The 15,944-nt window shown below is 33.5% G+C and overlaps 1 protein-coding gene across 5 annotated transcripts in view; it reads left to right on the forward strand.

Moving 5' to 3' along the window:
• Nucleotides 1-15,944, forward strand: part of LOC126892158 (phospholipid-transporting ATPase ABCA3-like) — a 296,181-nt gene that overhangs the window by 65,428 nt on the left and 214,809 nt on the right. For 3 of the 5 annotated variants that reach the window (XM_050661627.1, XM_050661621.1, XM_050661622.1), the window contains exon 2: nucleotides 8,897-9,075. The exons of the other annotated variants lie outside the window; for them this stretch is intronic. In XM_050661627.1, the coding sequence (XP_050517584.1) occupies nucleotides 9,009-9,075 (67 nt within the window). In that variant the 5' untranslated portion in view covers nucleotides 8,897-9,008. The remainder of the gene's footprint in view (nucleotides 1-8,896; nucleotides 9,076-15,944) is intronic. 5 annotated transcript variants of the gene reach the window in all.

The raw sequence follows: 15,944 nt of genomic DNA on the forward strand, positions 1-15,944 counted from the left end.
TAACTTTCCACCAATCAGCGTCGAGAATCTAATGGCGGGAGTGACGTCACCCAGAATGCTGCATTCAAATTCATTCACTTCACTCATTAAAATGAACTCGGAAAGTAGGAATGTATTGAAAATGTGTATATTTAAAAAAATACGTTTGGATGTTTAATGACTATTTATTTCATATATTCTTTAAAAAATGTGGTAGATACCTGTAGAGTTACAAAAATCATAGAATATAATTGCAATTAAATATATGCAGTAGAATAGCATTACTACTTAATTAAAGCAGAAGGAGATTCTTTCTTGTGTATATATGGGACTAAATCATTCAAATATCCTAGGTATATTAATAATGGGTTGAATACAATTTACTTTTTTAAATGATTTTGAGTAGGTATATAATAATTTTGAATTGGGGATAATGCATGTAGTACATTATTATAAATTCCTCCTAACATATAAACCATGGTGAAAAAGAGATTCAACTAAAAATTTATGTATCAAAATTAGTAGTTTTTCCATTAAGTTTAACATAAGAGCATCTGATTACGTTAGGTCCTGGATTATAATATCTAAAACTATTAAAACATTATGATTCCATTCAATAGGTACCTGTGAAGTTTTACATTAACAGTAAATTATAAAAAAGTACAATTTCAGTGCAATAAAGGGAATTTTCCCCATTTTATATATTCATTTAGTTTATAATTGTTTATTCAAACGATCTTCAGATGGCTGCAATATTGGTTATAATTTTATATGAAACAATTACAATAATAGATCTATTATCTATAGACTTAATTAGATATATTGTTCAATAAGTCTAAGCAGATTGTAACCTACATAGATGATGTAAACTTGCTGTGAAGAACCGCAAGAGACCTTACAGAACTGTAATGTCTCTATACAAGAATGTCCTTTACTATACAATACAGCAGAAAGAAAATCCAGTAAGTAGGTACTTAATACAACCACATTAAAATGTATCTTAACACTTCTAAAAGAGTTTTGGGTTTAAGTTATTATACTAAAAACATAAAAGTTAATTTTAGTTTTTTACCAGATCTAATAAAGTCATTAGAACAAAGGAATTTACAATTAAGCGATTCGGTTAATCTTGTTAACTCTTTTTCTGCTCATTGTCAAAAAATTCCCGGAAATACAGCGATTACAATTAGAAATAAATTAAAAAATGTTTTAGAAAAAAATGAGGGCTTCGATTGTTTGAGGAAAGTTGTACGTATTTTTGAAGGCAACTTTTCTGAAGATCTTACGACTTAATATATTGTTTTATTTTTTAGTATTTTTAATATGCATTTGCATATTTAGAAAAATTTAGAAAAAATACCTGCATATTTGTAGTAAAAGTAATGCATATATATGCGCATATTTTGGTAATGTTGTGTTGCATATATTCCGCTCTCTAGTTATGACAATGCTCAGCCGTTATGACAATGCTCAGCTTGTTTTTGTTATTTTAGTAATAGTTACCCAATCACGTTCTTTTCTGATTATTTTTAATATTTTATTTATTTTTCTTTGCCAGTTACGGCACAATCGTTGAAACGTCTGGTGTTTCTGTCGATTTATCACAAAATATTTTGTATTAGACACGGGACAAGATGCAGATTTTAGCGCTTCTATGATAATATCCCTCAGTTACGCGTCGGGGTAGCGACGTAAGTTTCATATATCGCGCAAAGATTTTCTATTTTTGCCCCTAATATAATAATAGTTATTTTTCAGGCATTTATTAAGAGTTTAAAATAGTATAATTAGATCAGGGCCTTTAGCCCAAAATAAATGTATTTTTAAATAGAGTACCTAGACCCTTACCAATTTTTTGAAATGTGGTCAGGATGATATCAGGAAAAAAGTCTACTATAGAAAAATGGATGGAAACGTCATCAGAACCAACCACCGGACACCTGGTACCCAGGATCACTGCTAAGGTACGTCATCTGAAGTTTCGAGTGATTTCGGCACTAAATTGATGCACTGTTCGACACTGTTGGTGGTTTTTGTGGTTGCTGAACCAGAACATGCTATAAGAACAGACTCCCGGTGCACTTGGTGCCCAAAAACCCTTCAAATTCTAGAAGATAATATGCCTTATCAGTGACCTTGGGTACCAGGTAGTCCAAGGGTCGGTTCTGATGGATTATTCGTATTCAGAGACCCCGAAATCCACCTAGTAATCTATTTGGATGCATTCACGGCCGAAAATCTCCAGGAGATGACGTGCCTTAGCAGTGACTGTGGGTACCAGGTGCTTCGGAGTCAGTTCTGATAGCTTAAACGTGTTCAGTAAAAAACCCCTCGTGTAATCTGTTTGCATTAATTTAGTGCTAAAATCCCTCGAAACATCAGAATATGACGTGGCCCTACACACCACGTGATCCGTTCTGATAGCGTATTCGTTTTCGGCAAACCCAAAAACCGTCCTAGTAATCTATTTGCATCAATTTAATGCCTGAAAAAATCAAAACTCCAGAAGATGGCATGCCTTAGCAGTGACACTAGGCACCAGGTACTCAAGGGATCGGTTTTGATGGTGCATTCATGTTTAGCGATTCCAAAAACCTTCAAGCAATCGGCTTGCATCAATTTAGTGCCGATAACGCCCGAACCCACAGATGACGTACCTTAGCAATGATCCTGGGCACCAAAAACCCCCCGGGTAAAAAAATGTCCCTTACTATCCTTATTTTGACATGTTTATGCACTTTTAAAGGTATTTTATGCAATTTAAAATTCAATTATGCATTTCCACCCATTTTGATGTAGTAGACTTTTTTCCTGACATCATCCTGAATACAATGCAAAAAGTTGCAAGTCTCTACGTGCTGTATTTACAAATCGATTTATTCCGGTGTTTTTAGTGCTAACCCACATAACAATGATGTTCGCATCAGGTTCAAAGTATATACTACCAACATTCGTCGGAGTATATTCGTTTTAGTATATGCGTAGTAAAAGCATAGCATGTACCTACCTTAAAAAACATTCTAAATTTCATGTTTTTTGCATATACTTCAAAGAATATTCTCGTACCTAATATACTGAGTACATTCGTGTACGTAGTTTCTCGGAATATTCGTAAAAGTTTATTCTTAGAATAAACCTTTATCGAATATTCTTAACACATACTTATAAGTACATTCTTAACATAAACTTATAAGTAGGTACTTTTAAAATATCTTAAAAGTAATATGTATGTATAGGAAGTATAATATTAGCTTTATAGATTATCAACTTCGTTATTTTTTAGAATAATTAATAAAATGTATGTATGTAGGTAGTATTGGATGAATTTAATTTCAAAATTGTTGCATGGTAAAAAAGTTTATACATTGATTGTATTAACGTTTATTATTAAAAATTCGTTTTCATAATTGAAATGACTTTACCATTTCGAGTTTATCATGAGTATTTTTACATCGTCGGAATTTGAATTTGGGTACATATTCAACTTAATATGGGCCATTCCAGAACCAAAACGTGCCAAAGCCCACAACCAAAGGCTTTGGTGTTGCCAACCGTCGAGTAAACTTTTTCGGTCAACTTACCTCAAAAATTCCCACTTTTATAAAAAATTCCCTCCTGTTTACAAAATCTGAGAAGATATGTTTAATTATTTTCAAATATTTTGATTTTTTTTTAATAATTTACAATTTGGACTGGAACAAAAATTCTCATTTTATTATTTGTATCTATGCAATGTTAAGGATGAAGACGAATGATAAAGTACTATGACTAAAGAATATACACAATCTCTTTATTTTGTTTGGGGTGCTTCAAAATATAATCTATTTTGGTAACTCAATATTACTTAAACTGTAGGTATCTAGGTAAGCACATATAAGTATATAAATTTTAGTTACTTATACATATAATAGTTTAGTTTATCTAAATATAATATAATAATTTGTACCAATAACTAAAATTTATAAATATGTACTTACTTTTTAAGTAAATATTGTAGAATGTAGTTACTAACTACATTCTCATTTGTAATTAAAATATGTAAATATAATAGATATTTCTTAGAACCAGTAGAACCGAAGATGAGATTAGGTGATGCTGGAAACATATTTCTGAGCAATATAGCACTTGATAGCACTTTCTTAGAATATTCTTAAAAATATATTCTTCCCATACAAAGATGTGCGGTAGTACGTTCTAAGTATATAAATAGAAGGTTTATAGCACTTCCTTGGAATATTCTAAAAAGTACGTTCTTGGTATAAACTAAAAAGTTGTGCGGTAGTACGTTCTAAGTACATAAATAGAAGGTTTATAGCACTTCCTTGGAATGTTCTAAAAAGTATATTCTTGGTATACACTGAACAGAAGTGCGGTAGTACATTTTAAGTATATACATAGAACGTTTAAGTACTGTAATGTAGTATATACTCAGTATCTGCTCTGCACATTCGCAATGGTAATTACGCATATTCTCAGTATATACTTTTTCTGAAAAGTATGTTCTATGAATCTACTAAGAACCTGAAATTGTTATGTGGGAAATACCCTGGTCTAACGCCTGGTTGCACCAACAGATCTTAAGTTTAAATCGTGCCTTAAGCTCAGCTTACAAACATACACGTTGCACCATTGAGTCTTAGATCAAATTTCAGCTTACCACAATGGATTGCATCTTAAACTTCATCTCAGTTAAGACGTGTTTAGAAAAGAATCAAAAATTTTGGTGCAACATAAGTGAGACTTAAGGCGGCTATATCTATAAGCTGAGCTGGGCTTAGCTGAAGCTTAAGATTTGTTGGTGCAACCAGGCCTAAATTTCTTGTGTAATGTTTCGTTTCCGAGTTTAAAATAGTATAATTAGTCGAGGAAATGAAGCAATTTGGCTCGCAATTTTTTCGTCCAGCATGGATTTACTTGAAATTTATAACTAAATAATCATTTTTTATATCATGCTGCTGTACGCTAAAACCTTGGGGGTAGTGGCCACCCCATCTCGGGGGTGGGAATTTTTTATTACATTTTAACCATGTAAATCGATGTAAAAAGTAATTTTAAGAAAAAAATGTTTTTTACATTGTCTTCGTAAAACTAATAATATGTATTTTTCGAGTTATTCGTGGTTGAAAGTAACAGTTTTTTGACGGTTAAATCGACTTTTTTAGAGGGTTTTTTGAGAATAACTCGAAAAATATGCATTTAATAAAAAAAACTGGAGATATCAAAATTGTATCTTTTAGTAACACAAACGAACACAAATCGAGATACGGCATGTTAAAGGTTAGCTTTTTTCATCAAATGCATAATTTTAAATAGTCAAAGCCAAATAACGGGAAAACTTTGCATTTTCCAGGAAAATTTACATGATATTTTTTCAAGCATAAGCATTTCAAGCAAAAAAAAGTCGGTACCTGTTTTTCTCTACGAAAAAAAAAACAGTGAAAACATCCCCCTAACTACCCTTGTAACTAAAAATTGGTCTTTATATTTATATTATCAATACACCCAAGACGTTTGACCTATTTAAAAGGCCTAATTTTAGAAAAGTTGGAGTTTAAATAAAAATTGATTTTTTGCAATTTTGCATTTTTTATCATTTTCTTAAAAATATCTCCGAAAATACTGGAGATACGGAAAAAATGATAGACTACTAAATTGTAGCTATTTTAATAGCTAAAATTTTCCTATGCATAGATTTTCATTACAGTGAACAGTTAGCTAGATATAGCTGTTTAAAACATCAATTTACGAGCAAACATCCCCTTATTTGAGCCCTTTAAACCCACCTCAATTAAAAATTAAGGGATCTTACGGAATTTAATTTACAGTCGTATTACTCTTCAAAAATCCTACAAAACTCTTATTGAAAAAACTTTTTATCGCCAGAAATGAAGGAGCTTTGTTTATAAAACTATTTTTTTTCGAACAATTCGAATAGTCCCCTTATAGAGCATTTTCAATGTACCTATATAATACCACACAGGTATATGACTTTATGCCTATATGCTTTAATAAGATGACTTAAAAACTATTTTTATGTGTATTTTTATATATTTGTAAATTCGTATTTTTGTAATATAATTTATTCGATAATAATAAATAAATATTTTTGTAATTCTTTAATTCTACTTTTTTTTTCTGTATAGATCTATTAAATTGTCTATTTATGAAAATTACAATGTTATTAAGGGTGGTTTTTAAGAGTTGAAATATTATGATATCATATCCTAAAGCATAAAACAATAATTATTTAACCAGTCAAAACCAAATTTTACCTATATTAAAGTTTACAATGTTTTTATATAATTTTTGACAATAAAGGTAGTTTACACGCGTAAAAATAATCAACGCCCTTGAGCATGATATAGAATATGAACAGAGGCGGCTCTAGCCCATGTAGCGCCCGTGTGCAGTCGATGCCCTGGCGCCCTTTGGTAGACGCGCAATCAAAATGAAATAGTTGAATATGTACCTACCTAGTAGTTGTACATAGAGTATTAGGTACTCTTATAACGTAAACAAAAATCCAGATGCAAATAGTGCAATATTAAATGATGTCGGGAGCCAATAGATATTTACGGCGTCAGAACAACCTACCCAAATCTGTTAAAAATATTTAATTAAAAATGAATTTTTATCTATGAGGTAAGGTTGAAAATTGGTTGAGGTTGATAAAATGATGAACTACATACTAGTTGATTACATACTACATACATGTGATTTCAGTATTACTTAAAAAAACCAACAACAAATTGTTAATATGGATAATTTTTGAGGAGCTCTGACTCTGCTGAGAGTCGCAATAATTGTGGTAGTCTTCTTCTTAGGGTGCCTGTCCGTTCCGAACGTTGGCGATCATTCTGGCTATGATGACTTTGTTGGTTGCTATACGGAATAGTTGTGTTGAGGTCTTTCTATACCATGCTCTCAGGTTAGCAAGCCAGAATATTCTTCTTCGTCCTGGGGTCTTTTCCTTAAATTTTACCTTGTAAAATGTATTGGATTAGCTCTTATCTGCCTCGATTTCTCATTATATGTCCCAGGTACTGCAGATTACGGGCCTTCACGATGTTGACCAAATCTGCGGTTGTGTTCATCCTCCGTAGTACTTCTTCATCACCTCTGTCCATGGTATCTTCAGGATCCTTCTGTACAACCATAGCTCGCAAGCTGAAGTTTAGATAGAGTTTCTGCCTTCAACGTCCACGTTTCTACTCCGTATAGACGCACTTATTTTTGTTTTTAGGGTGAGGTCATGGCTCTTGAGCACAGAGCTCATAGTCAAGAATGCACTTTTTTCCTTTCCGACGCGACATCTAATCTCTTTAGTATTGTCCCATGACTCATTGATTATAGTTCCCAAGTAATTGTATTGTGAGATACGTTCAATTCTCATTTGGTTTACATACAGATTTGTTCCAGTTATGTTTTGCTTGCTGATGATCATTAGCTTGGATTTGCTGGTGTTTATATATCTAGTCTCTATGTTCTACTTGTTTCCGTTATTTTGTTCATTAAGTTTTGCAGCCCTTCTATGGTATTGGAAAACACTATTGTACCATCTGTATACCGCAGGTTACTGAGCTTGATTCCATTTTTATTGAGATACCTTCATCAATATCTTTTAGAGTTTAGAGCCTCTTCAAAAATATGCTTTGAGTACAGATTGAACATCAGCGGTGAAATTATGCATCTCTGTCTCACTCCCCTGATTTTGACCTGATCTGTATATTCTCCATCTATTTGGAGCACTGCTAATTGATTCCAATACAGGTTAGCTATTATTTTCAGGCCTCTTCCGTCAATCATTGTCCTCTTCAGCACTTCCATCATTTGTTCAAGGCTAACTCTACCGAAAGCCTTCTTGTAGTCAATCAGGCATGCAAAAATATCACAGCTGACATCTCTACATTTCTGAAACAACACCTGCACGCTAAATAAAGCCTCCCTAGTTCTAACAGCGTTCACAAATCCAAACTGATTGGGCGCAATTTGTTCTTCGCATTTTCGGTAAATTGTGGTAGTAATAAAAGAAAATCTTCCTTTTAAATAATTTTACTCAAATTAAAAGCCGCTTTACTTTATATTTACATGTTAACTTAAATAAAATACTTAATCCATTACGTCCAAGCTTATTTCGCAAAATTATCCCGCGATACCTGTACAAACGCCTTTGAAAATACCCGACAAGTCCCAAGCAATTTGACCTTTATAGGTTCCACAACAGATTTAGGAACCATTGTCGGCATGTCTTCAAACGAAAAGATCGCCGTCCGTCCGTTGCACGGACAGCCGGGCGGGCGGCAATTTATAAATCGCGCTTAAGTGCCAATTCAATTTTTCACTAATCGTTTTAAAGCATATTTTATGTTGAAACAAATTAAAGGATTTTTGGCGATCGGCGCCCCCAACATCCCGGCGCCCGTGTGCACCGCACACCCTGCACAATAGGTAAAGCCGCCTCTGAATATGAAGTACAGGGTAAGATGATCCTAACCCCAAATTTTTATGTAAATTGATGCAAGCCGAAATTACTCTTTTAGGATAAGTAAACTTCTCATATATAGCTCCAACAAGGGTGGTTTTAAGGGTTGAAACATTGTGATAGTATATCTTAAAGCACAAAACAATCATTATGTACCTAATAAAAAGCAAATGTTGACAATATTAAAGTTTAAAATGTTATTTTATAATTTTTTACAATTAGGGGTGGTTTTCACCCTTAAAAAACTAAAAGCGTACAACGGCTCAATATAGAAAATGAACTAGAGGGTGAAATGAGCCTAATCCCAAATTTTTGTACAAATCAATGCTGGACGAAAAAATTGCGAGGTATTGCCATTTTTCCAGCTTCATTTCCTTGACTAAATGTCTAGTTATTGTTTATTTAGCAAATTGAAACGTTAATATTTTATTAAAGGTGAGATCAAGTCGATATCAAGATCTACAGGATAAAGTTCATTAAGAAAAATAATATGGATAATTAAATACTGCGCTAAAAAGGAAAACTTTTACGATTGTAGTTTGCGAAAATGTATGCAACTGCAGCTCGTGTTTCTACAAGAAAAATAAGGACATTGCTGAGATCTTCAAAAGAAAGTAGGTCACACAAATTAGTAGTAGGTCTAAAAAAGTTTTGATTCTATTTTCTTCTGGCATGTCTAAGTAAAATATTGTGTTTATTTGGGATTATCCACAGTTGATTGTAATTAAGATTATATTTTATAGTTATTGTTGATTTGATTCCCACTTCGGAAATCGTCTTTAAAAAATATTATTTTTAAAAATATTGATGTTCTGTTAGAGGTGGCCGAGCTCCTTGTTAGTCCGAGTCTATTTTGAAAATTTGAAACTTTTATCGAGAGACGATTTTTTTAAATATCTCATGTTTTTAATCTGTTTTAATAATTTATATTATTACCTTACTATAAAAAATAAGTATTTATTAATGATAGGCGATGATAACGCGATAATAATTATTAAGATATAAAAATATACGAACAATTGTTTTGTTTATAGTGCAGTCACTGAAGGTGAATATGAGCTATTACCTCTGATTTCGTTGAATCTCCATCGATTTGTACGAAAATTGGTGAGTGGTTAGAGGATATCTCAAGGAACAAAGGTGACATGGTGCCAACTTGCGCTTTTACCCTGGGGGTGGATGCCACCCCTCCTCGTGGTGAAAATTATTTTATAAAAAATAACCCCACAATTCGATAGAGCGACAAATTATAAGCAAAATTTGTTATATAAAGTTATTAAAATAAATCAAAACTTTTTGAGTTATTAAAGATCAAAGATTTTAATTTTTCGTGAGAAAAATGCATGTTTGTAACCGATTTTTCATAAATAACTCAAAAACTATAAGTTTTTACAAAAAGTTATTATTGTCAAAATTGAGGCTAATAAAAAATCAAATAAATTCCTTACTAGAAAAACCTTTCAATGTTTACTGAAAGTGAGTTATAGGTAATTGAATGTATATTTCTTTCGTCGAGTACCCAAATCTAAGTATTCATGCTTAAATACCGGGAAAATGATGCATTTTATAACATAAACTTATTAAACATTTGTCAAAGCTCATTGAAATATCTATCAAATAAGTGCTCGAACAAGTTGATAGCATTAAAGTTTATGCACCAAAAATGTTTCAAAATGTATCTTTTAAAAAATTTTCTAAAAAATGTTATTGTTTTTTTGTAAATAACTCCGTTAAGTTTTGAAGTAACAAGTTCATCTAATATCTGGTTAAAACATTATTTCAAGAGCTATTAAAAAACGTCAAAATAGTCATTTATACCTCTACCTTTTTTAAAAATAAAAGGTTAAACTGCCCCGGTTACATGGTTCCCGCAGCAAAATTGAAATTTTAAACGTTTCTATCTCGGTTATTTTTTACTCTACGAAAATAGTAAAATAGGTAAAGTATTTGTTACAGAAAAAAATATAATTTAGTTAATTATCATTTTTTACGTATATTGAGTATTTTTGGAGTTATTATCAAAAGAAAATGAAAAGTACGATAATTCTAAAAATTCTGATTTTTTTAAATTATACCTTTTTTTCAAAAATATGCATCCTAAACCGGTCAAATTAGTTGAAATAATTAACTATGAGAACATAAAGAAATTTTTGTGAGGTTTACTACAAATTTTAATTTTTGCGGAAATGGCGTATGTTTAGTTTTTAACTTTTTCCTAAAAAAATCGAAAGGGTTCTCTTATTTTCATCATAACTTGCTTAATTTTGACGCTATTAACTTCTACTGAAGCTCATTTAATAGGTATTCCGAAGTACTTTGACAAGTGCTTAACAAGTATATTCTATAAAATGCATCGTTTTCCCGTTATGTAAGCTTGAATACTTAGATTTGAGTACTCGTCGAAAAAAATATACATTAAATTAGCCATAACTCACTTTAAAATAACATTAGCTTAGTTCTTTAAGTAGGGAGTGTATTAAAATTTTTATTATCTTTAATTTTGGTAATAATAGCTTTTTTACAAAAGCTTATAGTTTTTGAGTAATACGTGAAAAACTGCTTTAAAACATGCATTTTTTTAAGAAAAAATAAAATCTTTGATATTCAATAACTAAAAAAGTATTGATTTATGTTAATAACTTTATATAACAAATTTTGCTTAGAGGTTGTCCCTCTATCGATTTCTGGTATTATTTTTAATAAAAAAATTTCACCCCCGAGAAGGGGTGGCAACCACCCCCAGGGTAAAAGCGCAAGTTAACATCATGTCACCTTTGTTCCTTGAAGTATCTTCTACCTACTTACCAATTTTCATGAAAATCGATGAAGGTTCAACGAAATCGGAGGTGAAAACCTTCAGTGACTCCACTATTAGGTTTATACTAGATTATGTTTAGAAGATGTGTCCACATATTTTATTAAAGTAAATAACATTAAATAGGTTAAAGGAATAAGGAAAAGAGTTTTTCCACCTACCTCTACCGAAATTATACTTTTCCTGACCCGATTGTAGGGAGTAAAGTCGTACTTTTCTTCGTACAAAGTCGTAGGGAGTAAAATTACTTTTACTTCCTAGGGAAGAGTAAACTCCCTAAGCCTTTCTACCTTTAGGTGTAAGGCTAATGAAGTTGAGGTTGGCATTGTAGTCTCCATGCTTTCCGATCTTGCGTTAGGTTTCTTGCACTTTCCAATATCAATCCCTTCTTCTCGACTTCTTTCCTGATTTCATCTACCCACATAACTCTTGGTCTTCCTATTTTGTTTTTCCGCTGCACTTTCGTTTCAAACACTCGTTTTGTTAGCCTCTCGTTCGACATTCTACACACGTACTTGAACCATATAAGTTGTCCCTCTACTATTTTTTCATTGATTTACATTTTACATTGATTGTTGTTTATGCCACTCTGATTTAGCTGATTATTTTTGTATATATCCTTTATTACTTCTATTTTGTGTCTATCGACTCCCCTTTCTTTTAGTTTCTTCCATTCGTCCTTTCTTCGGATTCTGTCAAACGCCTTTTCGAGGTCAATGAAGCACATATGTATCTCTCTATTCTTCTTGATTACCTTCTCACTTACTTGTCTTAATGTGAATATTAGGTCTTTCGTGCTTCTGTTCTTCCTGAATCCACACTGTGTGGCTTCCATAGTTGTTTCTATTTAGGTTTTTATTTTTGTCTCTATTATTCTTGCGAATACCTTCCCAGGGATACTTGATATGATGATACCTCGGTAATTATTACAGTTTCTCTTGTCTTCCTTTTTGTGTATTGGTAATATAATGTCTTTCTTCCAGTCCTTTGGTAATTCTGCTCTATTCATGATGTTCATCATTCATCATTCATCATTCATTAGTTCTTTCATGCTATGCTTTTCCTCTGCCCCCATGAATTTTATCATTTCCGGGGTGATATGATCCTTGCCTGGTGCTTTGCCCAATTTTACTCTTTCTATTGCTTTCTCTAATTTCTCTCTTGTTATGGATTTCACTTGTTGTTCTTCATTCCTTTCTTGTATCTCCCCTATGTTGTCCATGTCTGCATGAGTTAGCTCTTTGAAATGTTCTCTCCATCTTTCCAATATTTGTTTTTCTTCTGTTAGTACGTTTCCATTCTTGTCTTTTATATTCGACATCGTGTGATTTTTCTTTTGTCTGAGTTGTTTTAATGCGCCATAGAAGGGTTTTTGGTTTTCCCTATAATTTTTTGTCATTTTTTGTCCAAATCTCTCCCATGACCTTTCCTTTCCTGCTTTCACCGCTATTTCAACCTCTTTCCTTTTTTCTTTATATGCCTCGTAATCTTCCGGGTGTTTTATGCTTAAGTATCTCTTCCATTTGTCTCTTTTTTTTTCTCTATTTTCTCTCGTATTCCTTCCGTCCACAATTCCGTTCTCTGCATGTTAGTATTTGATATTTTTGCTTTCCCGCAAGTTTCCTCAGCTGCTTTGATTATGCTGGTTTTTAGATATTCCCATTTTTCTTCTATATTTGTATTTTTTGCCCTACCTTTCAAAGTATTATCTAATTTTTCTTAGAATTTCTTCTTATATCTTTTCTCTTTTAATTTGTAACTATTTATTTTCTCGTTTACTACATTTTTTCTTTATTCTTACATTCCATGTTCCCATTTTTATCTCTCCTTTTTTCTGCAATCTCTAGCTTTCCCCTTCTTATTTTCATCCTTGTTTATCTTTGCATCATTTTTTTCCCTATCGCTTTTCCTATTCATTGCCTTGGTCGTCATTGTTCTGGGTCCGGTCTCATTATTTTCTATTACTTTTTTGGAGTCCTTTCCCCGATATTTCTGTGAATTTGTATAATTTTCTCATTATTATGGTTCCATTTCCACTCCTTCCCATAAATCTCCAGTTTATATATATCCTATCTTCGTAGTATTACCTTTGTCTTTTTCTTCTTTTGCCATTTTCCTAATTTTTGCTTGTATTTCCCTTTCCTTTCTACTTTGTTTTTTAGTACACTTAGCTTATCCGTTAGGTTTTCCATTTCTGCTACACAGATTTGGTCTCCGATCTTCACCGCTCCTCTTAGTTTCACTTGTAATTTCAGATTTCTTCCTATGGAGTCTTCTACTGACTCCTTTACCGGCTTTGCGTCGTTAGGATCCAGTTTTAGACGTTTTAATACTATAATATTATTTCTTATATATACTATCTTTTAATACTATATTTTTCCATAAAATATCTTTTAAAAATATTTTGGATATTTTTAAATATTTTAAATATTTTTATTAAGTTGAAAATTTTGACTTTCATTTAGCAGATGTCGCTAGGCACCTACTGCATAACGTCAGTTGCAATGCGGGGATAAACTCTCGGAGTTTCATCACCTGGGGCAGAGAGCAGCAAACCTACGCCTCTCTGATGATGACTCTAATTTGAGTCGAAAATCGTCGATTTAGAGTGCTGGTTTGCGCTCTCTGTACTAAGTGAAAAATAAGACAGTTTTGCCTTCGCATTGCAACTGGACAAAAATGGTATACATTTTTATCGGTAATAATAACTGATTTCGAAAAGTTCATATATAATGTTTTGGTAGTAGCCCAAAACATTTATTTATGCTCATATTATGCAATGGTCTTTCTAGCCTATTCGGGTATTTAAATACCCCAGAATGAATACTCCCTTCTTTTTCTTTATTACGCCTAATACCCACGTACGGGTGGACCCTGGTAAACCTGAGCAACCCTACCGGAGATTGGGTAACCAACCCCAGTGGAAAGTAGGGTCAGGGCCGACAAGGAAAGGAGAAATGGCCCTCCGAAAAGGGGGTTAGGCGTAGGGCTAACAGCCATATCCTATAAAACACATATGTTACGAACGTTCAAGGAAAGAAAACCGGACTGATCAGGCGACGACGACTGCGCGAGAAAAAGGTACACGATTTAAGAATTGCGACATGGAACATCCGATCCCTATACAGACCCGGAGCCCCCAAAACCTGCTCGGTGAACTGAATAGATATAACATAGATACAACAGCTCTGCAGGAAATAAGATGGACCGGGATTGGCACCATTGACAAAAGACACCACATTATATTCTATAGTTGCGACGCTAAACACCACGCACTAGGTACTGGCTTTATGTAAATAAAAAGATTAAACACCCCTAAGAGACTTTCGTGCTATGAACCCTAGAATGTGCATCCTGAGACTAAGGGGAACTTTTTTTAACTACAGCATTTTAAATGTACATGCCCCTACAGAGGAAAAAGAAGACGATGTCAAAGAAAAATTCTATGAAGAGCTAGAAGCTGCATATCATTCATGCCCAAAGAACGGCATCAAAATTATTTATGGTGATCTCAACGCAAAAATAGGAAAAGAGCAATAATACCTACCAACGATAGGTAAGCACAGCCTCCATGAAGTATCCAATGACAATGGCATCCGACTAATCAATCTAGCAACTTCCCTTAACATGGTCATTGCCAGCACATGCTTCCAGCGAAAAAATATTCATAGGGGAACGTTGAGATCTCCAGATGGGAGTACAGTAAACATGATCGATCATGTTATTATTGACTCTAGACATCACTCAGACGTAATAAACGTATGCAGCAGACGAGGGGCAAATGCCGACTCAGATCACTACCTAGTAGAAAGTAGAATAAGAGCCAGAATCTCAAACATAAAAAAGAAAAGGGATCCAAAATTGAAAAATATGAAATAAAAGGGGGAGGATATCGTCGAATGGAAAACAGAGGTCAAATATCTAGGGCTGATCCTAGATAGCAAGTTACTCTGGAATAAACACGAAGAGGAAGTAATACACAAAGCCACCAAGGCCCTCATGGTGTGTAAGAACATTGCAGGGAAAACTGGGGATGTAACCCACGTATTCTGCAATGGATGTACACAGCAATAGTGAGACCACTAATCACTTATGGGGCAGTAGCTTGGGGCACAAGAGCTAATCTGAATACGACAAAGAAAAAGCTTTCGAAGATTCAGAGACTAGCCTGTGCATGTATCACTGGAGCAATGGGAACCTGCCCCACAGCTGCAATGGAGGTGATTTTAAACTTGACCCCACTGCACATTCAGTTAGAAAATGTAAGGAAGGAAACAATTTACAGGATGATCAGAGAAGGAATCATCAGAGAAAAACCTCGATCACTTCAATTTGATCAAACTTGGGAAATGCCCCAAGATGATATGCCGAAGAAATTCAACTTTGTGAGAACATTCATCACTAAGCTGAGCAATAAATCTGAATGGGACGAAGATACCATACACAACTTGAACCCAAATGCCATAAAGTGGTATACGGATGGCTCCAAACTGGAAGAGGGAACTGGAATAGGAGTCTTTGGACCGAGAGCCAAACACTCAGAAAGCTTGGGCACATACCCAAGCATCTTTCAAGCAGAAATCCGTGCCATCGAAAGATGTGTGGAGTTTAACATTGGAAGAAACTATCGCAAACAAGAGATTGTAATCATGTCGGATAGTCAAGCAG

The sequence above is a fragment of the Diabrotica virgifera genome, chromosome 9 (genome assembly GCF_917563875.1).
Source record: "Diabrotica virgifera virgifera chromosome 9, PGI_DIABVI_V3a".
Lineage (NCBI taxonomy): Eukaryota > Metazoa > Arthropoda > Insecta > Coleoptera > Chrysomelidae > Diabrotica > Diabrotica virgifera.